At 37.0% G+C, this 26,079-nt stretch overlaps 1 protein-coding gene across 1 annotated transcript; it reads right to left on the reverse strand.

Annotated features, from left to right (window-relative positions):
• Positions 1-1,759: 1,759 nt before the first annotated feature.
• On the reverse strand, positions 1,760-24,879 carry scarf2 (scavenger receptor class F, member 2). Its single transcript, XM_044111626.1, has 11 exons — positions 24,220-24,879; positions 20,858-20,916; positions 20,662-20,763; positions 18,305-18,824; positions 16,996-17,214; positions 16,752-16,880; positions 16,401-16,504; positions 13,451-13,565; positions 13,094-13,191; positions 8,054-8,209; positions 1,760-6,437 (listed from the first exon to the last, which is right to left on the reverse strand). Exons 1-11 carry the CDS (start codon positions 24,327-24,329, stop codon positions 5,215-5,217), a joined length of 2,835 nt encoding a protein of 944 aa, XP_043967561.1. The 5' UTR covers positions 24,330-24,879; the 3' UTR covers positions 1,760-5,214.
• Between the last annotated feature and the right edge of the window lie 1,200 nt (positions 24,880-26,079).

The raw sequence follows: 26,079 nt of genomic DNA on the forward strand, positions 1-26,079 counted from the left end.
CTACAGACATGGCACGCGGAGGGCGACCCGGGTCCAACTCGTGTTCAGCCCGCCAGCTGAGATGTCACTGAACCCCATTCCCACATGGCTCCAACTCTGACAGTTTTTGTACAAACTTCACTTGGTGTTGTACAATTGGTCCTTTGTCTATGTTTCTTTTCTCTGGCTTGAAGTCAACTACACAAGAAATAATGTTTCTCTCCACATGCTGCTATCAAAATTATTTTCATGGAACTCTCTTACTATAATAATTAAGAAAAGGACAAACAAAACTTCAGCAACAGAGTTATTCTAAAAGCTTTAAATGTACATGCAAATATACATGCAAACATTAAGATCCGCTGCTTTTCCCACAACATGTCAGGGATGAAAAGCTAGAGAACATGTGTTGTATCCTCAGCTGAGAATCTTCTCCATCTGCTCATTCTCAGCTCGCAGATGGAGGCAGTTGTGTCAACATTCCTCTCTCTTCTGGCAGTAAATCTGACTTCAAGATGTTGTCACATGAAATATTGGACTATGTGAGGGAGAAAGGGTGGAGGATAGATCCAGTAAAAGACCTGGCTGACAAGACTTACAAGAATTTAAAACTAAGCTTTGTGAAAGTTAAGACCAGGTTCAAAGTGGATCTAAAAAGAATGGGCCTTAAACACATGGCTTTCCTAAGATAACAGCAAATTGAGCATCCTTGTGAAGCTGTGTATATTTGGATTGTAATGTAATAAATTCATACTAGCAGTTAGGAATTAATTACAGTGCCAAATTTTTTAAAAAATTCATCTTTTTTTCTTGCTTTTTTTGTCCTGAAACATAGCGTGTTAGGTTGTCTTACTGTTGCGACCAGATTTCCTTTACAAAAGAGGGAGAAAGAAAAAGCTGTGTGGGGAGCTGAAGGAAAGAGAACATAAAATGACAGGAGAAGACAGGAGAAGTCTAAGTGCTATTCTACTGGAAAAATGGGGTCATACAAAGCATTGACAAAAATCATGGTAAAACACAAAATGTGTGTCACCATTTCTCTTATTAAGAGCATTTATTTCCTAATGTTTCTTTTTTTCTGTTTAGGATTATGCTTCTGATTTAGAAAACTAATTCATTTCAAGGCTTTGCCACTTATAGAGAATCAATAAAGATGTGGTAGTGTGGGTAAATCTTAAGTTGCAGATTTGAATGCTTTGCACAATATCGCAATAATGAAAACACTCCCACTTCTTCCAATTATCCATTCATTCATCCATCCATTCATTCATTCATCCATCCAACCAACCAAACAGTCATACCTTGAAATCAGTTTTTGCTCTATCCCCTCCAAAATAAACCATATACCCAGCACATGATTAAGTTCTTAGAACAGAGTTTCCACTGTTTTAAAGCCCATGAAAGGAGCTCTTGTCCCCCTTCCTAGAGAAGCCAATCAACAGTCTCCTGGTTCCTTCTGGCCCTTTGAAGAACCGCTCTGACTGAACGCCTCAGGACTTCTACCATGTCCCTGAGACTCAGCAGTCCAAATCCAGAGAGGCAGGAAAGGGTCATATATCAGTCAATGACTTGTTCTGTATTGTTCTGCATTTCTATATATATATATTTATATTTATATTGTCAGCTTTACTCTAATGTCACGGACTTGGGAAAAAAAATTCAATGCGAGTACATGACCCCCGTCAGACCAAATATGTGTCACAAATGAGGATATTGTTTCTGTGAAAAGAAATTAAACTAAAGTTAAAGAGAGTGTTGTTTATCCAGTCATGGTTTCCACTTTGGCTACACATATTGCTTTTTTTATTCAAAAGAACTAAATGAACACACAGAGTGTAACAGCCATACGCTAAAAGGCAATCAAAGTTGTAGTAAAACAAACAACACAACTAAAACAAAATGTATCTTACAGCTGGTGACGGTTTTGCAGTTTCTTTAGGCCCTTCTTTACAAAAATGCATTGTAAGGCAATGAAACCAGGCAAAGGCCAATCAGGCAAATGACTGCAACTTAATAGTTACACAGTATTATGATTTTAAGCATATGCACTTGTTACAACAGTGGTATTATGGTAGTATTGTACAATACTCTTTTGTATAAGATTTGCTTACAGAAGGCTGCAATAACAAATGGAGGGAGCAGAAAGATTACAAATTTCCTCTGCAGCTATAATGCCATATAATTACACTCTGCGTCATGCAGTTAAGTGTTACACAAACAATAACATCAACAGAGAACAATTACAAAGCCAATGTAAACTTTAGAGAAGGAACGTACTCTTTCTGCAGATTTGACAAAGAGCCAAAAATAAGCAACACAGCAAAACCAAAAAAAGCTAATATATGAAAGTCAGTTCATTCACACCAAAGAAAACAAAGGAACCCACACGGTCATATAAGCACAGCTTACAAAGATAATAAAAAAAGTACACAATGTATACAAGTAAAATGTTGAAAAACATAAAGACATGGCTTGTACCTTAATGAAAAAAGATAGAAACATTTTGTTAATGTAATACTCTTCAACTTCAAAAACATGCCTAAAGCAGATTATCATCATTTCCTATGCCACTAGTTGTTCATGTAGTTCAAGTTGTAAAAGCTGCTATAAATTAGCTTTTTTTTCCCTACCTGAAAACTTTATTGTTTGTATTCCACAACAATACATGGATGTGAAATTATGGAGTCTGCACTTGGAGTAAATGGTGGCAAAATTCTTTGGCAGAAATTACTTTGGTTTTACACACAAGATAAAGTACCATTTAAGTCTCTGTTTTTGCCCAAAGCAAGAACATTCAAATATCCTCCTAAATCTAGCATAAATCAGCTGGTATTATTTAATTCTTGGAAAGCTATTTTTGTCACAAAATTTATCTTACTGACATCTATTCAAAATTAGAATTTGACAGTGACCTAATTTTCTGAGGGATCAAAGAATCCAGTAACAGAACGCTGAACAAACAGAAACTAAAGGACGTTACATTGTTTTGGTTCTCTTTTTTAGCTTAGTGGTTCAAATACAGCAAGTGTACATTCTCTTTAATCTTAGCAAAATCCTTTCATATGAATCAACAAATTACATCTGACAGAGCTGGCCAAGTGACGCTGATTAAGCTTCAAGTAGAAAAAAGCTTAAAAAGGCTGAATTTTTAAATGAAGAATTAAAATGTTCTTATTTTCATTTGTGAACTTTAAACCATCAAATCTGAGTGATGGTTGATTGAAGTTTTTCTTGTATTTTTAATAAAGATGGTCATAGAAATACTCAGATTCATTAGACTAATTAACATTTTTAAATATAATACCAAGAGTAGAGATTCATCTGCAAAGAAACTCCTTAAGGCTGGAATGATCTTGAAAAGCTTTGGTATAGAGCTATATTGCTGCATGTTGCTCTAAGCAAGTTAGAATACAAAAATGTTAGCTTCTAGTCATCAGAGCACCAATTACTCACTGTCACTGTTTGTGCATTACATGCTAATAGCTATTTTTCTGGCCCTTGTTCTTTTAAATTCCAGCTGTACAACTCATAAAGCAATGAAATCAGTTTTGAACATGTCAACACTTTTCTCAGTAAATGTATTTGTGATGGGGCTATTGACATGAAATTCACATCAACTCAGCAACAACATAAGTATTATACATATGAACAAACAAACTACTAATTCTTACAAAGAAATAAATCTAAAAATAAAAGTGTGTAATAAAAACTTCAAATATAAGAACAAAAAAGTCGCACAAAGGCATAGAAAACCAAGAAAATAGCTGAAGTCTGTTTGTAGCAATTAATACTGCACTCATCAATGCCAGTTAACATTGGTTGGCTTAGTCCCAGTTAATGGCCTTTAAAAGGCTTTCTTATTATCAAGGTATCATAGAAGATGCCGTAATTAGAAGAATCTCTCTCAGGACCATCAGATCCTAATTCTGAGAAAATTGGTCACATACATGATTCTATTTTTTTTTTACGTCTCAGTTAGAGCCATTGGGATCATCATTCAAAATTGCAAAGAACATGTCACCATAAACCAGCCATTGCAAGACTTCTGATAGAGGAGTCAAAATAATAATCAGCAAAGTTCTCTAAGAGCCAATAATTAGTCACAGAAAGCTTCAGAAAGACCTGAAATTAGCAGGTACATACCTTCTTATGAAGTAATGCACTCATCCCATGTGGCCTCAATGCACACTCACTTTACAAAACGTCATTGCAAAGGAAAAAGCATATTGACGCTTGTTTCCTGCAGAACATTTGGACAAGCCAATCAAATATTGGGAGAGTGTAGTCTGGTCAAATGAGACCAAAAGGAATTATTTTTAATGTTATTGCACACTCCAATGTAGCACTCTACCACAAAGCTTTCTATTTGGGCCCTACATGGTGTAGGGTTCTACCACAGCAATGGTACTGGAAAATTTCACATAATCAATGGAAGAATGAATAGAAAAATGTACCAGAAGAATATTGTTAACAATCTAAAGATGAAACAGGGCTGATTGTTTTAACAAGACAATGATCTTAAACACACAGTCATTGAAACTATCTGTTTCCAAGACAGTAAGTAAAATTGCTGGAATGACCTGTTCAGTCACCTGATATGAATTTGTTTCAAAATTTACCCTCCAACTGAAAACTGTGTGGATGCATGGGTCAAAGTTAAATTTGAGCAGTGCATGTGAGTACTTTTTCCATACAGGAAGCATCTTGAAATACTCTTGAAAACATTTTAGTAAGAACATTTAAAACCTATTCCCTGTGTCATTCTACTTCATTACATGCGTCGACTGATTTGTGTGGATTACATTACAGACAGCGCATTTCATATCAAAAGCCTCATTAGAAGTGAATCTCCAAAAGAAATGTTGATGTAATCAATACTCATTTTACATGCAGTAGGTAAATATAAATGTGGGCTCATGGCCCAGCAGCTGAGATGAATGAACTTTTAGATAATGTCCCTGTTTACTGTGTTGTGTTCAGCTCTAGACAAAGTTGTGTTGCAACTTGAATACATACACTTGATATTTAACAATGGTGTCATGGTTATCATAAAACACCCTCCAGGTGTAATTCTATTGTGCCTTTTATTTCAAAGAGGTTGTTACTTCTGAATGTCCCTGGAGGCACTGCCCTCAAGCTGTTCATTGATTAAAAAGCTATGTTGCTGCTAGCTTCAAACAAACAATTCAGTCTTGTAGAAAATAATTGGCAACTGCTCAGAATCTTTCCAAATATTTACTTCACTACCTGTGGCGGCATAATGGCTGTTTTTTGCTGGGGTGTTTTACTTTCAGGTGTATCAAGGGTACCACCTTTGCCTTTCTTCCTAGGTGGCTTTTTTATGGGAGTCTTCTTCGGTGTAGGGTCCAGCAGGTCCCCCGTCCTGGAGCCGTTCAAGTCCTGCTTCTCCGGGCTCTTGGCTTCGGGGGTCCCAAAGTTGTTGGTGATTGGTGCCACCATTTTCTGAAGGTTGCTTGTGGTAGGCAGCAGAGGCTTGGTGGAGCCCTGCTGACCAAGTCCACTGGAGTTGGTTCTCTTGGCTTTCTGTGGAGGTGTGGGCTTCTCCTGGTTATTCTTTGGTAGGGAGAGACCATTGGTCTTTGTCAGTCCAGTCCCCTCATTCCTGTTGATGCTCTGAGTTTTCTCCTTGAGCTGTGCAGCCAGTAAAGTGGCCGCTTCAGAATTCATATGAGGGTGGATTACCTTCGGGCTCTTTGGTGGCTCTTTAGAACTCTGCTTTGGATTTTCAGCAATCTTCTTCTCAGGCGATGAGCTACGGAAACTGCTTATCATTTTTAGGGCATTTTGGACAACACCATTGATGTGCTCCATGTGACTTGGACTGCTATGCTCATCTCCAGACTTTTTACCTTGTAGCAGTTTGTGTTTGCTAGGTGATCCATTTGCATTAGTATCATTTCCATCCTGCTTCTTCTGTTGACTCCGACTCTTTTCTTTTATTTTATGACGCTCTTCATTCTTTAATGAGCTATTGCTAGAGCTCCTGTTTTTCTCCTTTGACACTGCAAATGCCCTATTCCCCCCTTGTTGCTCTGGTTGTTGAGACCCTGTTGCATTTCCATGAATCCATGACACTTTGGGTTTAGTAGATGGATCTGGTGGCCGTGGTTTGGGCTTGCCAGGTGAAGGGGGAGGTTTCCCATTTACCTTGGCTTCTGATGTAAGGTTACCATCACCATCTTTGCCAATGCAATCATCCTCTTTTGACTGCTTGGAGAGGCGGGCAATGCAGGCGTATTGGGCAGCAGACTCAGACTCACTATTTGAAATCTCACTGTCAGAGCACTTGAGTATAGACTGCTCGTTGCTCTCCGGTTTGGTGACACTCGTGTCTTTTAGTGAAGTGTACTCCCCTGCATCCTCCTTGTTTGTGTCATCCTCTGAGTTTTCGTCCACAGGGTTGGGGCTCTGCTTCTCTTTGCTGTCACTCGTGGATTCTGTTGATTGTTGGCAGAGGATTAATAAAGGATACAGTAAGTTCAACTTACTTTTAGATTTAAGGAACACAACCTCAGGTGGTCAACTATGTACACTAGGCTATAGCAGTTAAGAAAGCCAGACAATAAAATAAACTTCAGGGTACATAACTCAAAAGGTTATACGAGTGTGTTAGTTTTAGGGGATGCAACAATTCACCTGGCACAAGTTCTGATAATAAAACATTATGATATTTCTCTGTCATTTCTGTCTTGCTCAACACTTTACATTTATTTTGAAAGCAAAGGATCATTTATGTAATCAAGTCTAAGCATTGTTACCAGCCTTATATACAGTGGATCATTTATGGCACACTGTATAACTCCAGAACAACCCCATCAGAATCTATATACTACCGCTACATGTTTCTTATATAGTTGGTATCTTTAGGGTTTCCCAGAAATTTGTTGAAATCTTGTTTTTTTTCTTTGGGCTGAATAGCTCAACAAACTGATGTAAAAAAAACAGTGGCTTAAATACTCTAAATAAAGACATACCTGACAAACTGTGACCGGTTGAAAACATTTATAAATCTTTGGCATAGTATTTATCTCATTATTGTGGTATTTGGTAAATAGAACTGTGTTTGGTAATTCTAACAGATATGAAACATGTTTTTATTCAGATTAATCTTAAGACTGTGAGAAAAAGGTACATGTAAACACACAATTCTGCTCTTCTAATCTCGCATCACAGCACAGTCTATGTGCTTAGCAGCACATAAACTGTGCTTCACTGCAAGGAAGAAAGTCTGGGCTTCCTCCCATTAACTTGAATTCCTCTGATAAAAATTTTACTGGGCCAATCAGCAAACAGAAGGAGAAATTGTGAACAATGACGTAAATTTTCTGTGCTGTTTTAAAAATGCCTGTAGTTTTAATAATGGTGGCGGGGGAAGTCGTTCAGTCTGTGTTGAACACACTTCCAAATATTCAGTTAATATTAGCATCCATAAAGTTTATTCTATTCTATTCTTCTCTATTAGCAGCCATCTCATTCTGTTCAGCACTTCCCTCTTTGCACTGGGGGATGGTTGTTTACACAGCAGGCAACTTCCGAGAAGCATCACTTTTTTGACTGATTTGTTTTATAATGTAAACTTTGAGTTGGACTGATGTCTTGACTGATGCTGGTTTCAAATTGCTGTTTTAATTTTCTGAGAACTAATATCTCAGAAATTTTCTTCAAAATTTGAAGGGATTTGAAGAAAATCCCTTCAAACTAAGACTGAGCTGCAGTTTCAAACTTTGAAAATAGAAACTAATAGAACTGGTGTTTTCCATCAAACTTTAACTCATTCATATGTGCCATATGCTGACAAAACCATTCCATTTCCTGTTTATAATTAACTTGCTCTCTGGATCTAGATGGCCTATGATTAGAAGCAAACTATCTTCATAATGAGAAATACAGAAGTGTGTGAGTCACTGGTGACACATGGGAGTTGGCCTCTTAAAATATGTTTAGCTCTGTGTTTGCATGTGCGTGTATAGACCTCCTATGCCAAAGACAATCTGTAAATTTGAGATGGTCATTCCAGATAACCAACTGCTTATTTGCTTATGTGATGACCAACCTTCATGCGGAACACAATAAACAGGCCCTTCATCTCCACTCTCAAAGGAAGAGAAGGACTCCTGGGAGGACCATGAGGAGGGGGAGGGCTGCTCGGCCATTGAGGGCGGCTCAATGAAGCTGCAGTTGAAGGTGTTCTCTGGGTCGTGATGTGCTACTGAGAAGAGAAAACAAGTACAGAAGCCAAAAGGTCATTTCAAGAGTTTTGTTCTCCGTTACAAGAGTAACAGTCTGTTCCCACTCCGTGTCAAAGAAGTAAGAGGAAAATAGGTTTTGGTTAGCTCGGTGGAAAAGATGATCTTTTTAAGAGCAAATTCATTAATCTAGTAGCTTACCACATTTTCATATTTGACAGTTAAAGGTTAACCAAAAGATTTATGAATTCTACTCAAAATGTCATTATAGGGATTTGAAAAGACATTCAGGACTATATAATTCTGAATCACTTTTAACCTTTATTTGTTTGAAATTTGCATTTTAAAGTTTATCTCATGAACTTTATGATGGAGGTTTACTATTATTACTTTAATGTTCTTTTTCTTGATGTGGTCTTCACCTTTAGTCATTCATTCTTTTGTAAAGCACATTGGATTATGTACATGAATAGTGATTAAAATTTTAAAAACAGGCTGCCTAATTTTACTTAAGGGTTTTCAAAATTAATGTTATTTAATTTCTGTTATCCATTCCCTATTCCTAATTTAAACTAAATATTGGTGTTACGACAAGTAGTGTTTGAGAGCTGCATTTTAAAATTGCTCTGTTTGAAACTATTCTCCTCTTTGTTTAAAAGTCTTCTTCCAATAAATCGTTTTCTCAGTCTCAATGTAGGTCAAATCCTGTTTCCCTCTCCATACCTCCCAGCCCCCATCAGTCACCACAGCGTTCTGCTGACCCTTCATTGTCAGGACAGCTGTGGTTTCTAATGCATACTTGGAGTCAGTCTTCCCATCTGGTGTGAACAGTTCATTACAGACCAAAGCTGCTTTCCCCGTTAACTTAACATGAGCAACCACATCAGATGCTCCAGTTTACAAACCCGATGACACATGAGTCCATCCATTTGTTTAAGCTTCAGATAAACTGACTGTGGACAGATTTACAAGACTTTACAACAAGTTTGTTCAGGGATGAATTTTTGCACTTGAACCGTTTTTTTCCACCTCTAGTGGTCTTTATTTGATAGTGTTCAGACAGGAAAGCAGGTTGTGAGAGAAAGGGAGGACATGAGGGCTGCATTGAGGACAAGGCCTCTGAATGTGGGTCACTCCTGCACTTCAAGTGTTTTAATTAGGAAAAAATAACAAACACAGTGCTACTACAAATTATTTTAGAACTATATAAATGCTGAGGAGATCTTTTGCCCCTCAGTTATGATAATTTACATATATGTTTAACGAAAGTTCACACAACTTTTGTTTCCTCATCACTGATAAACATATCTGTTAGAAAAATTTATGCAAAGACACCAAGATCAATTTAATTAATCTTAAAATGAGGATTGAAACATGGGTGGAAGTATACCTCATTAACTTGTTGGTACAGATTTAAGACAGTTTTAAATAAATTGTGCACTGCTCTTGCCAAAATATATGCTTTCCATGTGCCTTTCATTTGATAGCGACTTCTAGTTGGAACATCTTAACAGTAAGAGTTAATAGAGATGAACTCTCAAAATCACTTTTCTCTCCATATTTGTTTCTACCAAATTGTGTTTTAAACCTCTGAATTGAATCTCAGAAGTAAATCTATACTTTTTTCTATGTTCACAAAAGAATGATTAGGGCATTTAATTTGCAACACACCACTTTCTTCTACCTTGGGGTAAAAATATCAGAGGAAAGTTTAAACCACTAGATGTCATTTAAGAAAGATCTTTGTTAAAATTTGAGCAAATTGTTACAACAAAATGGCTGCTTTCAAGTTTAAAGCAAGGTTTAGTAACAAGCTGTTATAGATTAGGGGAGAAAAATAACCAGTTATATAATAAGGCTTTTTATGAACTTCATTATTAAGAATGCTGAATGAACAATAAAAAGAAAAATATCAAAAAGATGTTTTTCAAATGGGAGAGTATCCTGTTTCCACTGTAAGATCAGCAACAGGGAGTCAGACAGACACACAGTCACTGAGGAATGCAGAGTAGCTAACTTATGCAAAAACCTCAGCAATGCTAATAAACAAGCAAACACATGCATCATTAGATGTATGCAGTGCAGGACAACAACTGCCTCTGAAAGCTGCTGTCTTGAAACCAGAGGTTTAGTTGGGAACATTGCCTTGAAGATTCATCGCCACAGTGATCCCTCGGCATGAAGGCCTGCACACAACAGCGCATTATTGACCTATCACAGCTGCACAGCACCAACACTGCAGCTGCTCTGTGGGGCTGAGGTTGTCAGGAAACAAGAACAGTGGGATAAAGCAAGACAATTACTTGAAACTTGACAAAGTTGTACGGTGATTATAATGTGACAGTAGTTACGCAAATAAATATGTCTGAGCCTTTAATGTTTAGTTTCAAGTTTAAACAAATGCAGTTTAAAACAAAATACACTCAATGAGATCCAGTACGTCTTTTTGTAAGAATATCTTGGATCACACCATTTTAAATTATTCAGCTTTATAGGGTGAGAACACTCCCGTCACACACACACAAACACACACCCTTAGGTAATTACATAGGCAACAGTTGCACTCTGACCTCTGCATTTACAAGTCAGTTTTGCTCTGAGCAAATTAAGATGAAACAACAGATGGTGAAGCTCTTTGCACCGATTTACAAGAAACAATTTGGAACCAGATGATGCAAGGAATGCCAGACAGACAGAGAAAAGGCAGGGTGTGGAGTAAATACACTCAGAGTGGAATGCTAACCTTCAAGCAAACAGCCTCGGTTTCACAAACAGATTTGAAGCTAGCAATGCAAGGAGTAAATCTTTTCTGTTTCCTATTGCTTGACCCCGTTATTCCTTCTTTAGTTTTGCCTTGGCACATTTATTGACACTGACCCCAGTGAGGATAAATCACAGCTCCGACACACACTAAAGTAAGTTTGACCACTTCCTGTTTCCAGCCCCAATGGGCCCCTTCTGGAATGCATGTGTTCAGGACCGTCTAGCTCCTGACAGAGTTACTTTCTAAATGTTGCCAGATCACACTTCAGTGGGCAGCTCGACAGACAGCAGAGGAAAGCAAAACATGGAACAGAACACACCAAGAAAAAGAAGAAACATTGAATATTCGCAATAAGTAATACTTGATATGAAAGTTTTTGTTTTAGGATTTACAAGTGGTTGATTATACCATAAACCTGACATTTCTGACTGTTGCCATTAAAATATTTTATTTGTAGCCAAAATATATTCCTACATTCTCCTTTCATATTATGAGGGAGAATGTGAGCCTTCATAATATGAAAGATCACATTCTCCATGTGATCCTGCAGTATATAGGAAGTACATGTATATTTATGATGGTGAAAACTCTGCCTCTGTACTGTGATGCAATTCACTTTGCAAGCAGAATTTAAATAAAGAAAAAAAAACATGCAGTAAAACAGTGAAGACAGGCTTGGCAGAGATGGGAAGTTATTTTGCCAAAGCAACATAAAATTACACTGATGGGTCTTTTGTTTCTGGTTCCCCTACCTCAACCCCATCACGCATTTTATTGGTGTACAAACATGCATGAGAGCATCACAGCTTAAATGTTTTTTTACTGCACACAGGCGCCACTGTTGTATATTTTACTTAAGTGGTATGGAAATGTCAAGGCAATTACTTAACAATTACATTAATCCTATGCAGACTCTCTGTATGAGTGAAAGAAGATTCATCCACCAGGGCAAATTTTCTGAAAAATTTAGCTAAAAATTATTTGACTTGGAGGACTGACGATCATTTAATTTCTAGATGGACTGGTAATGCATAAAAAAAATATGAAAGAATGACATCACACCAAAAGGGACTTTATTGTGTTGCCCACTGACAAAGATAGCAAAGATACATTTTAACATATAGAAATTTTTGTGATTGCAAGGAAACACTGGGAGTCATAGTGTAGAAATGGAGGGGTTAGCATCATTCTTTTTAAGTTTAAATAGTTTTAAAGCTACAGTGGACATGCTAAAATGGTCATACCTGTTAAGACAAATCATAAAACATTAGTAATGAATTGTCAAGCATGTTTGCCACAAAAATAGAAGTCTACCCCTCTAAAATACTAAAATGCTGGAACCTTAAAAATGTTTGAAAACTGAACAACTAAGACAACAGCCTGTGCAGACAAGATTTTCTTGAACCCCCCCCCCCAAAAAACCTATTGGTTAAACTTTTTGATCAGACTAGGCTTTTCATTTTAAATTAGGCAATAAGACAAACCATAAATATGACAAATTGTTTACAGAAGGGAATTGAAAGATATCTCCTTTGACTACAATGAAAACAACTGCGCTCACAGACACATCTGTCACACACTCACCACGAGACCTCCACATGTAGCTGCAATGTCTAACCAAACAGTATGGCCTTTGATAGAACGTCACATACTAGCAGACAGGCCCCTGAACAACTACTTGCCATTATTAAACAATACAACCTCCAACTCAGTGTTAGGAAAAGAGCACATTTTTTGGGTGGAGGGAGAATGAAAAGGGGCAAAGAAAATGAGAAGAAAAAAAGTTACATGATTAGGGTCGTAATAATATGAGCACATGTTATTTGAAAGTGCCAAGAATAATAAGGGTCTCTAAAACCAGTGCATTCCTTCTAAATGAAACCCCACATTCGCCTGCCAGCCACCATACACTTTTCAACTCTATTCATCATCTACAGAGCAGATGAAGGTAGCCCTCAAGGAAAAGTCTCACACTGACAGTCATTTATGGATGTACTTCTCTGTGTTTTAGTAAACGTTTGTAAAGTCAGACCTATCTGTTTTAGGAATACAATTTCTCCGTTAATAAGTTGAATACCATAACATACAGTTTTTGGCCAGGATGTGCTGGGATATGAGGAGAAGAAAAGCTTTTGAGGCTTACCGACTACTTTGGGCAGTTTCTGTCGCCTCAGTGGAATACGGGGAAGTTTAGTGCTGATTCGGCTGAATCGTCCGCATAAAATCCGCTTGGCTTTTTTGCTGTTGGTAGAGTTGTCTCAGTTAGCATTGAAAAGAGATGATGCCATGGAAATCTAAATGAATCATTTAAAACAAGCATTTTAAACCTGGCCCTTTGCCTTCTTGGAGGGCACCAGCTTTTATCCATATGACAATGTCAAATCAAAACACCCTTTATTATTATACCCCTTTATTTTTTAAATAACTGTCTAGATGCAAGATAAATTATAAAAGACAATGTTACTTTTTATTTTAATCAGAATTTCCATCTATCACTCACTTGTGGTCATCTTTGTCTTGACAGAGGCAGCAGCAGCATAGTAGAGAAAGTAGGGCAATCAGTAAAAAGGAGACCAAGGATCCAGCTGCGATCACACCCATCCGCTGGTTGGGCTCTGAAAGATAAAATGCAGTAAGTAAAGGGTGTGCCACCCGGGTGCAGGAAATGCCAGTTTCAAAAAAACAACAGTCAAATTCAGTCTATTTTTATGACTTACTGTAAAACTAAATTCAACCTGAGTATGGGAACTAAGTCCAAGCACTTGTATGTGTAGGATTTATATTAATGTGATGCCTTGGTGTTGCATAATTCATGTAACCACTTATCCCTTCATTGTAGATTTCCTGCAGTAACCTTCCTCCCCTCATCCTAAACTCTCATCGTTAAATGATTTATTAGCACCCCTCCTTCTCTCAAATAGGTTACACCCCAAGTATAATAAGTACTCTATTTCACAAGCATGGACAGTGCATTGCACTTGCATGGACAAATGAGAATTAGATGAGGAAAAGTTTCTTCAGTTAGGAGTTAACTGACTATCATAAATAATGCTAAAGTGTGGGTGTGGCAGTTTGTAATTGCTGATTTTGAAAGAGGAGTTGTGCAAGAATGACAAGGTATTATAATATCTCTGACCAGCCTGTCAACATCCATCTTTTCCTGTGGCCAAAAATCGCTGCGATCGTTGTGTGCTCTAACCCAATATGCTTTATGCCTCTCTGAAAAAAAATCTTTCCAAATCAACACCTTTTGCTTTCCTTTGTCTCAATTTCAGTTTCTCTATTCATTTTCGTCTTTCCATCCCCATTTCTTTCAGTTTTTCTTCCTTTTCTCCCTTGTCTCTACTCTAGCTATGAAGAACAGAGCCAACAAACACAGCAATAAAAAGGACATCAACTTCAGTCTGGAAATGCAATCAAGGACCTTGAATCTCACCTCAGACCTGAATAGATGTATTTGTTACTATGAAATGTGTACGCAATAAACGGTTAATGCACTGAACTTCTGTCATTCTCGACACACTCTGTTGGTCTGGTGTCTAAAGAATACACTAATCAGCTGTTTTGGTATGAACACATTGTCTCAGGGTGGACCCATTTCTGCCTTCAGATTTATCTGGTGATTGTGGAGACCATTAAAGTACAATGAGGTGCTACCATGTTTAATAAACCAGTTTGAAATGATTTGTGCATTATGAGATGGTGAAATCTCCCTCCAGAAGTAGCTGTCAGAAGATGGGTACATGTTGGTGTGCCCACATTTACTTCTCCCAGAGCAAAGCGAATTGCTATGATAGTTTGCTAGAAACTAGAGAAGTTAATGCCAGTCCCTTTGACATCTCACAATGCTTGGCTTGTGTCATGATGTGACAGAACTTTCTGGTTTAACTGTGTGGTTCAGTTGAAGTAACTGCAATAGAGCTTGAACTGCTGACCTGAGTAAAGCTTTTTTTGCTACAACCATCTATCCTTCCATTTTCTGGTCACCCTTGTCCCTAATGGGTTCGGGAGGGTTGCTTGTGCCCATCTCCAGCTACGTTCTGGGCGAGAGGCGAGGTACACCCTGGACAGGTCGCCAGTCTGTTGCAGGGCAGTTTTTGCTACATAGATTCTTCAAAATAAAAAATTTTACCAACTACAGTTAAAATGTGAAGCTTAACAAATCAGTCAAGTTGCCCAGAAGAGAAAGAAAGGCTGTATGTGGCTTGCTAGCTGCTCATTAGTCACTTGTCGACTAACTAATGAGTCCCCCCACATTACAAATCCTTCTGATCACACCCTGATCAAGGTGTTTATGTTTTAGCCAAGCTGTTTTAGAGGAAATTATATTCAATTTAATTGAATTCCAATCAATTTATTTATACAGCGCCAATTCAGAACAAATATTGTCTCAAGAAACTTTACCAAAAAAATACTAATAATTTAAATTCAGTTATACATACCTTCCAATTGATCTGAGCTATCAGATATTACAGTATGCTCAATTAATCATTCAAAGTAGATTAAAACGGTTTCAGTTTATGTTCACACAACTATTACTTACTGGTTAATTTCTCTTTCTTTCAGTCCATTTATTTTAAGGTTAGCCAGTACATAAAAATCTTAATTGATCAAAAGTTTTTGAAATATTTAAACAAATCTATCTGGTACTGACAACTAGGTTACTTAAATTTCCTTTCTTCTCATTGTTGATTCTCAAGTTTGAACATCAGCAAGTTGTCTTTACCATATCTACAAACATCAGGGTTGTAATAATATCAACACATGGCATTTGAAAGTGCCAAATGGCTTGTGGCACTCTCTGCCATGTGATTGACTTATATTTGTGTTAACAAGCATGTATATTTCTAATATACTTCTAATATAATAATTTTTCCTCAGTTTTTTGACAAGGGTATTTCTTTCAAAAGCACAATGATACCAGTGCCAAAACCAGCACATGCATTTAATCTCAAAAGTATTGCCATAAAAATGGATGTTCTTAGCATAGCTAAAGCAGTGGCCATAATAAAAGTTCTCCCAAAAATATTTGCAGAGTGCATTTTCTCTGACATTGTTTACCCTTTCTTCTACTTCAGTAAGTCCTTAAGCTTACATTTGTAGCTTATGAAGAACAGATTTTATAACATAAACACACCTCCATTATTATTGTGGTTTTAAGTATCTCCTAAATTGACTCCAGATGGATAGACCACTAGAAATTACAAAAATCTCCCTCTTTTGTCAATAAAAATTATATTTTGATGTGGATAGGAGTTGTAACTGTGACAGAAAATGTTACTGTTGTTTAACTATTATTGTGGATACTATTTGAATTAAAAGACTTAGATTTTAATCCAAATTTAAGGGTTTTTTTATCAGTGGCAACCCCCACCAAAAGAAATTTTAACCAGGCCATTCCTGATTACAGCTCTAATAAAAAAGAAAGCATTTAAAAAATATATTCTTACGGAGATGACAGGCACCAGACACAGGGTCACAGTTCTTGTCATTGCAGGAGCAGGTTTGGTTGCAGTTGACTCCATACTGGCCAGGCTGGCAGGTCTTATTGCAGCTTGAAGGAGGAAGAGAAACGACAGCAATGTGTTAAATGTGTAAAATTGAACAAGATAGAAAAAAGGCCTAGGAGAACCCTCAGACACTAAAAAAAGAGTCTTTAAATGTAAACTAAACTCTTCTGTTCCCAAGATATACAACTCTATTGCTAAAGAAAAATGAAAACGATCAAATCTTTTCACTGTGAAGCTGCCGAGGACATAAACATGTTTTCTTTTTACACTATGCACTGCCTTATAACTTACTAGGTGCCATAAAAGCCTGGGTCACAAAGGCACTCTCCGGTGACTACATGACAGATGCCATTAAAACACTGGCTGCAGTTGTTCTCACAGTTCTCGCCATATGTGCCGTTGGGGCAGCGTACCTCACACCTATCACAAATAAGAAATATGATATCAGTACTGTTAATTTAAATTATATTGATCAGATGGCTCAAATAGCAGAGCTATAAAATTAAAAATAGGTAAAGAAAAAGTTTGGTGTTACCTGTCCCCAATCCAGCCAGGATTACAGTGAGAACATTTGCCATGAATGGGGTCACAATGGTGACCGTCCTTACAAGTGGGACACACTTCCTGACAGTTTTCCCCAAAGAAGCCCTTGGAGCAGAGTTGATCACATCGTGTCCCGTTCCAGCCTCTGTCACAGGTGATGCACCGGCCCTCGGTCACCTTACAGGGTTGCTGACCCTTGCAGTGTCCACACCTGACAGCATTCAAGAAAACAGATGTAGGATTATAGTATCAAAATCTCATTCTCATTTCAATATTGAATGTTCAAAACAGCACTAGTCTTTAGAGATGCACAATGAATTTGGAGATTTATTTTTGTTTGACACTCTCGGTAGGGATTCCAAAAATGTAATTAAATTATATTGAGTTTGTTTATACAGAACAAAACAAGAATTCAGTTTATACTAATAACTTCATAATCAACTTTGCTGGGTACTGGCCATTTTGTCCCCTAATCAATTTTAGCTTTTTAAGTTTTGGTTATTTCATACCCATCTTTTACAAGTAAGAAAATGAGTCATGTCCCACAGGACATGAATTGTACCCACAATGGGAATGTTTCCTCAATTTGGCCAAAGAGAAAACTAACCTCAACCTCAGTTCAGTTGACAACAAGTCTGGATGTAATATAGTAAAGTATATTTTATATTGTGTAATAAGTATAGAGAATAATGTTCTCACTTTGAAATGTTAACTGACAAGATGCTCATGTAATATGCCGATGACACTTTAAATTGTCAGCACAAGCATTTTTCTGTATTATTGTACCACACCCTGTTTACAGCAACTGTCATCACACACACACACACGCACACATATCGTATCTGCTTTGTCTGTACTAAATAAATGAAAACCACTCAAAGCAGGAAGACTAAAAAAAAAACCCCAAAACAAAAAAATAATTTGTAAAATTAGTTTCAGCTGTAAGAGCTTTGAAAAGATTCAATTGGAATTTGACCATTAATCTGTGATAGGTATCTAACACATTTGATTGACAAAGAACCATGATATGTTTTCTTTTGAAAATTGTCTATTAAGACAAATTCAACAAAATAGAATGTTTTTTTATAGTATTTCCTTTAGTGTTTTTAATTATTGGATAATGTGAAAACCAGAATAAGCATTTTTCCATCATTGTTTCTTACCTTGGATTGTTACAAACCACAATTTACACCAAAAACACAAATACACACAACAATATGGATTTGAAATACAACATCTATAAACTGGTTCTTGTGTTTTAAAATGGTACATTTACTGTCTGACATGCATTTTCTCCCCACCTGTTTCTGCAGTTTTGGCCATAAAATCCAGCAGGACATGGTTCCCTGCAAAACTTCCCACGGTATCCTGGAGTGCATGTGCATGAGCCATCAGCCTTGTTGCACTTGCCGTGGATGCATTGGCACACTCGATCGCATCGAGGACCCCACATCCTGTCCTTGCATTGGCAGCGTGTCGTGTACTGCTCGCACGGCGAGCCGTTACAGTTGCACTGATTTGCACAGTTCCTCCCAGTCCAGCCAGGATGGCATAGACATCGCCCCGTATTCACGTCGCAGACAGAATTTATGCTGCAGTAGCACATGTTGTGGCAGTGTGGACCCCACCACCCAGTGTGACAGGTACATTTTCCTGTGTCTTGGTCACAGTTGCCCTTTTGGCACTGACAAGCATTCTCGCAGTTGGGTCCCCAACGGTTGTGATTGCAGGTGCACTTGCCGGTCAAATCGTCACACTGGCCATTAGGATAACAGTTGCATCTTCCCTTGCAGTCAGGGCCCCAGAACTGGGCAGGGCACTCTGTTAAAGCAAAGTAAAGTCAGGGAACGTGAAAACTGTTATTGCATTAGGATATTCAATAATGTAAGTTAAATCTTTGTAGATTCACACTGAAAAGAGAAATGCTAACATACAGATGTTTGCAAATGTATGTTACATTATTATGATAAATAAACATAAATCTTTCCTGATGAACACACAGAAATTATATTTTTGAACTTATACTTTATTTTTCTAATTAATATATATATATATATATATATATATATATATAGATACACAGAGAGAGATGAATGTAAATAAAACAAAAATATTTGATTTGTCTTCTACAAATTGATTGATTAATTGATTGATTGATAAATTGACTGATTGATTGTCTGAGAGTATATTATTTTGCAAGTCTGCAATATTTTTGTTGTCTTCCATTTACCAGAGGTCAAGTAACAGGTCTTTGAGGGAAAATCATGCACATCTCTCCTCAAACCACGCAGCAGCTCATTCTGGGGGTTCCTAGGGAAATCCCAGGCCAGCAAGGATATACTGTACTGTATCTTCAATGAATTGTGGGTGTGGTGAGGGATTTCCTCCCTGGTCATGGTCAGAATGGTAAATCAATAGCTTCACCTTTTTTCTCCTCTTTCTTTAACGATACAGAGTAGGCAGCAGACACATTACTGCTGATAAGTAATGTGTCTGGATGCTTCTATGCTTCACAACAATGATCCACTGATGATTTTACATACAGTTTGAAGAGGTAACAATGCACTTTATTATATAAGGGCAGACTGAAAATTAGCATATTTAATACCGATTACACTGTTGTATTATGCATAAGCATGCTTATATTAAAGTGAACAAAGCAAAACTGCTGAAGTTTACTGAAATAACACTTTCATCTGGGTATTTCCCCTGAACCTTTTTTTTTGTTATCTATTTAGGGTAAGAGGCAGGTTTTTTATCATCCTTATGTGACCAGAAACTCCCTTGATTAAGTCTCTTTTCGAAGGAGAGCTGGCCAACATGAGATGATGAATGAATACTCTAAACAAGTAGTCTGCTCTTCTTTAAAATTTGATTTCTTATTTTCTGATCCTGATTATTTTATTGTTTTTGTTGTTCTGTGTTAGTTCAGTTGTTTTCTTGCTCTGTCTGTACGCATTCATCATAGTTTGTTTTGTTATTTTTTGTAGTAAACTACCTTGATTCCTCCACTCTTCCTGTTATTTATTTGTTAATTACAAGTGACATGGCATATCAAGATTGTTTCTGTCTTTAGAACCACAGATTTTTCAGAAAATTTTTCACATTGTTTCAAATTCATTACGCGAAAGGCCTCCTGAAAAGTATTAAGCGTGAATAGAGTTTTCTCCATCTTTATAGCACATAGAGTAATGCAATACTATCCCTCCCCCTTCTGTTGCCAGGCACTCACAATGATCTGGCATTTAGAAGTCTAATAAATTTTTTTGTTGTTGTTTAAAATGAAGACAAATTCAGATAGTTGGAAATATTTCTGCTCATGCATCAAAATAACTAGAAATTTCAAGAAAACTGAAGAAGAGACATCTATAACTTTTATTAAAATGACCTTGTCTTAAAACGTAAGGCTATAGTTAATCAAATGAATAGTAATTATTAATTATTCAATTTTTCTAAGCACCATAAATTTCAGAGTTTAATTTTGTGCTGTTCCTTTTTTTATTGTATATTAGAATTTTCAATGCTTTGGGCTCAACATAAAAAACTGTAAAGTGGCTTCTTTTCCCAAAATTTGTTCATACAGTTTTTTTTTAGCATCCAAACAAAACAGAAAATACAGATATCTTCCAGCTAGAAAGGTGAAAAAAAAAGGCCTCACTTGTGTCACAGCTGGCTCCAAAGTATCCATGTCGGCAGCGACATTCATTCGGCCTGACACACACCTCATTTTCCTTGCAGGTGAAGTTGCCTTCACAGATGGCTGGAATGAAAAAGAATAGACCAGATTATCACAGTGGCTCACACAATGAGCCGTTTGACATGTTTTGATTAATGCAAGACCTATTCCAACGTACGTGTCAGGCATTCATCTCCCAGTTGCCCCCATCCACTGCAGCAAACCAATCTTGATGACCTGAAAAAACAAAACAAAGTCGAAGCTATGAGACACCAAACAAGAGGGCAGAGATAGAGCACTGCACTGAAATGAAGTAAAACAAACACATATCAAAGAGGCAGCAACCACACCCAGCTCACGTCTCTGAACTCACAGTTCTTACAGTTTCCCACTTCTGCTAAAGTGCGTAGAAGATCAAATGTAAAGCACATTTGTTGTATCATTACCCCAATATGATTAATTATAATGTATATAAGATAAATACACTCCATCATCTATAACATCTTAGTTGTGCACTTTATCATGTTATCTGACTCTTCCCTGTGGGGAAGGAGCCTGAATATTCAAAGAAAACATTTTGCAGACAGTTTTAGTCTTGACAGGAAAGGACGGATGTGTCTCCTTCCTCCCTTCCCTGTGACCTCTTTGGGCCCCTGCAACACGTCAGCTTCCTCTAATGCTTTGAAGATGGCGGCTCCTCAGAACGAAAGGAGCAAAGCTGTGCTTTATCCTGCCCAAACAGGCACATGTCTAAATCTATCATCAGTAGTACTTCTCATAAGAGTAAGATAAGTCAAATTACTAATATTATTTGTGGATTTTGCATTCATAGCACTTGGTTTGATTCTCGCACCTTCTCATAGCGCTCCTAGCGCTACCTTTACATCTTAATGGTATAGATTCAACAAGGAGTCTGGAGCATTTCTCAGAGATCTGTGTCCATTCTGACACGTCATTGTTGTGCAGTTGTAGCAGATTGTTGGCTGTATATCTGTGATGAGAATTTCACGTTTCACTATTTTCCAAAGGTGTTTCATTGAATTGAAATCTGGTGGTTGTGGATCGGTTCACTAAGGTTGGCATTTAAACAATGCCAAGCTGGTACTAATGAGCATTGTGTGCCAGGAAAAAGTCCCTGCTACCATTGCATTACCTCCACCAGGCAGACCCATTGATACAAGACACATTGTTCATTTTCTTCATATGTAACTCTAACACTACCATGTCAGTGTTGTAGCTGAAATTGAAACTCATCAAACTGGCATCACTTTTCACATTCATTCCCGCATACATTGGCTGAGCTACTGATGCTTTGTTTAATCTCAAACCAGTCTACCAGTTCTACTCTTATCCCTGACAATAACAAAGCATGATGAGTCTATTTTTAAAGACAGGTATGAAAATCACAGCAGTTTCTACTGAGTCTGGTCTGTGTGGCAGTACCAACCATGCCACTCTTAAAGTCACTCAAATCCATATTTTTCGCTCTTGCTCGGTTTAAGCTTCAGCAAGTGGTTTTAGCCAAGTCTAGAAGCCTTAAGTTACTGTAATTTAATTGGCTTAAATAATATGAATGCTAATCACAATAATGTTGTGATTATTGACATTATTTTTCGAATATTATATGTGAATCTTTACTATTCACTTGAAAGTTCTGCAACCAACCTGGATGAATAACTACATGACAGGTCTTCACTGGTTAATCTTGTGTTTGAATAATTTTTGTATGTATGTCTGTTTATTACCACAAAACTTATATATCATAGGCTTCCATAAAAGCTCTGTTTTTCTATTTCTGATTCATAAACATATTGAGGCTGACAACTTTTTGGTTCGAAAGCATTTCAAGCAACAGCTTGACTAGAAAGCAATGGGTGATGAAAGGCCACATTATGACCAAGTTAGGGTATTATTGTCATTCCAGCTAAATTCAGCTGCTGATTTTGCAATGTGAGATCATGGTGGATATGCTTACAAGTGTACATAAATTCTTCTCACTTCCCCCAATTCACATGATTTAGTGAGGAAGGCAAAATGACTATTTCAGGCATACCCAGAAACATATAATGCTCTTGCTCTATTCTTGTTTGGAGATTATTTTATGCAAAACTGAAAAGCAAATATGCCGAGCTTTGTTGAGTTGCAATCTTCAAGTATTTATTTAAATTACAATTTTGGTTCTTTACAGTACCATGAATGATGCCAAATCTCATTTAGATCAGAATTTAAGAGATTTGAAGAATTTTGAGGCTAAAAAGAAATATGTTTGACATTTAGTATAGAAAACAGAATGATGTGTGTCATTAGAACAATTAAGATTTTCTTTTTCCTTGACTTAAATTCCAGGTTCCATCATGACTAGCAGAACACATTTCCTGATTTCCTCCTGAAATCATATTATTTGATAATCCAGTCACCCTTTTGCCAAACTTGTTGGAACCCCAGGCCGGAGGGGAGAAACCTTGAGCAGTTATTTTTTCAGGAAATATTATGTAAACACAACTTTATGTTATGAAAGAACAACTCCAGACTACTTCCATTCTGAAGGCTTTGGAAATGGCAGTAAGTGGATTCATCCAGATACCCTATTATTAGTGTGGTTACAATAAGCAATATTTACTGCACATAAAAAATTCTATATTTTCAAACTGTAGTGAAAAAACAGGTCGTTCTGAGACAGAATAAACACAAACTTAAATACACCAAATAGACACAACATGACATAGGATTTTTTGAGAATAAAGAAATACTAGCAAAAGATGTTTATCTGTTTCTGACCAAACAACTTTTTTTTTCTTTTTTTTTTTTTTTTTTTAGAATTCATCGACATCACTTCAACATGTTTGGAAGCTGCAGTCAGTAATTGTGGACTTGGATGTATTCCTTTTAGACAAGAAGCCAGATATGCAGAGGCTTTGCCAAAATCCTTCAAGAAATTCAGATTTGCAGGCAAACCAATCAACATTCAACTTTTTTAGAGTTCCCTTGCTTTGTAAAATGTAAAACTTGACTTTTGTAACTAATTGGTTGTGTAAAAGGTTGCCATGAAAGCCAACAGAGCGACTCCTACAGATAAAAACACTCCACATGTATGCACATCTGCACAGTTGCCTTCTTTAATGAACTCCTCCCCCTGCGCCTGAACAGAAATCGCGTTATGCACCTCAAAAAATAGGTCAACGTGGATAGCTTTAAAATAATGCTGATGATTATAAATACGACAACATACAGCTTTAAAAAGTTTCATGATTTTGCAATGGCGAGAACCGATCAGAAAGTAACTCACAAAACTTTATATAACATTTTGTCACCTGTACAGTTTAAAACTACATTTTCTTCCAAAGATAAGACAGTTGACCCCCATTCATAAGTTTATGTAGCTGCATTCATTTCTGTCTTAATTATTTAAAGCAGAGTCGCAGAAGCAAAACTTGGACGTTTATGTCTATGTTTATATTTAAGTAGTTTTCAGTGTGTAACTGAAAACTACTTAAATAAAACGCAAACTAGCAGTTTAATCCACCCAGCATGGATTCTTACCCGGGTGCTTTGCACACATTCCTGCCTTTAACGTTGAGTTCTTGGCTGAAAACGGAGCAAAAGAAAAGACAAAGCAGCGCAGCGGCAGTAAAACAGTTCTTTACTTCCATTGTAAAAGCAGCAACATCCTAATGTAGACGCCACTCTTACTCCACATTTCCCCTTTCTCCAACTTTTTTTTTTCTAATGGCGATGTTTCACGCTTCCTTTTTTCACGTCTGTTTCTTTCATAATCCAGACGTGGTCACAGTCTATGCTTAATGAAAAAAACTCTTAAAATCCTCGGAAATTAGGTGTCCCGACGAGAAACTCCGTAATCCCCAGGAAAGTTTCAATAAAACAGAACAAAAGTCCAAATTTTCAAATCAGCTGGTTCTCTTGGTGCCACTTCGTTGCGTAGTTTATTCCATAATAGTTCTGCAAAATGCCAAAAGGTAGCCTAACGGACTCCTGACTCATAAAACAAAAGGCATTCCCTAGATTAAGAAAAAGCCCCATCAACTAGTCTTGAAGGATGTTTAGATTGCTGTTATACTTTAGAATAGAAAAAAAAAAAAAAAAAAAAAAAAAAAGTCCAAAGGATGGCTTTGACTTCACCCTCCTGAGAAGAAGCACCTAATCCGTAACTTTCGTCCTTCTCTTGCGCTCTCAGGAGTGGCAGAAGGGAAATTCCTGATTTGTTACTCTATCTTTGGCTTTGTGCGCCATGCCTCCGCCACCAAAATTTACATAGGCCTTCATGCAACAGGGGCGCAACGTGGTCTGCTGTAATGGTCCAATTTAAAACAAATACATAAATGAAAAATTAATTCCTTCTTAAAAGCTATGCAATATATCAAATTACAATGAATGAATTCGAAGGAAATTTTATTATTATAATTATTATACTTATTATGTGTTATATTTCCCTTAGGACCATAGATATCATCTTAGATTTGTCATACTCCAAACAGACTAAAGTAGTGACTTGAACATGCAGCATCTGACTTGTAAAACATTATGAAAAACTTTACCACCAAATCATAATGCGAGGAAAGAGTGTGTCTTTGTCAGGCCGTGGAAGACGCAGGGCCATTACATGTGATACAATAGCTCCCCCCTCAGGTCCAAAATGATGCCTGTACATGACATCTTCAGTAACCTCTGCTGTGAATGAATGTGTAGATCCTTGTTACCAACGCAGTAACAGTGTCATACAAAAAAGCACATTTCTATATTTTGTTCCGTTTCATCCACAAATTAAAATGAATTTGATTAGGATTTTATTTTACAGTGTGTTACTGTAAGGTAAATAGAACATGGTAAACGGCTTTCAGTTGTGCTTTATTTTTAGAAAGAAAATCTGAAAAGTGTGTTATAATGTGCTTTTAATCCCCGAGTCACTGCTTTTGCTGCAATTACAACTGCAAAGCTTTTGTGTTGTGTCTCCACCACTGTTTCACAACTAGAAACAATAAACTCCATCAGATGGGATGGAGTGTATTTGTAAACAGTAATATTTAATGTTTCTGTAAATTCTTAAATAGATTTAGGTCTGGACTTTGACTGGGCCTTTCTCAGACTTGATTATACTTCAATCTAAATTGTTGCATTGTAGCTTTAACCATCTGTTTGTTCAGTAACGTTCTGTAACCAATATGAGTTCTTCATAGAATATCTGAATTTATACTGAGATTAAAATGTACACATGTGGACTTTGAATACTAATTTTAGAGTAAAGATGTCTAAATACAAATGTCAGGCAAACCTTTCTTAGTTTTATTTAAAAAACAAAAAAACAAACAAACACACACACACTTTGGAATGTTTGCTTATGGCATAAAATCCTTGTTAAACATATCATATTTTGCTGGCTTAACA

The sequence above is a fragment of the Gambusia affinis genome, linkage group LG03 (genome assembly GCF_019740435.1).
Source record: "Gambusia affinis linkage group LG03, SWU_Gaff_1.0, whole genome shotgun sequence".
Lineage (NCBI taxonomy): Eukaryota > Metazoa > Chordata > Actinopteri > Cyprinodontiformes > Poeciliidae > Gambusia > Gambusia affinis.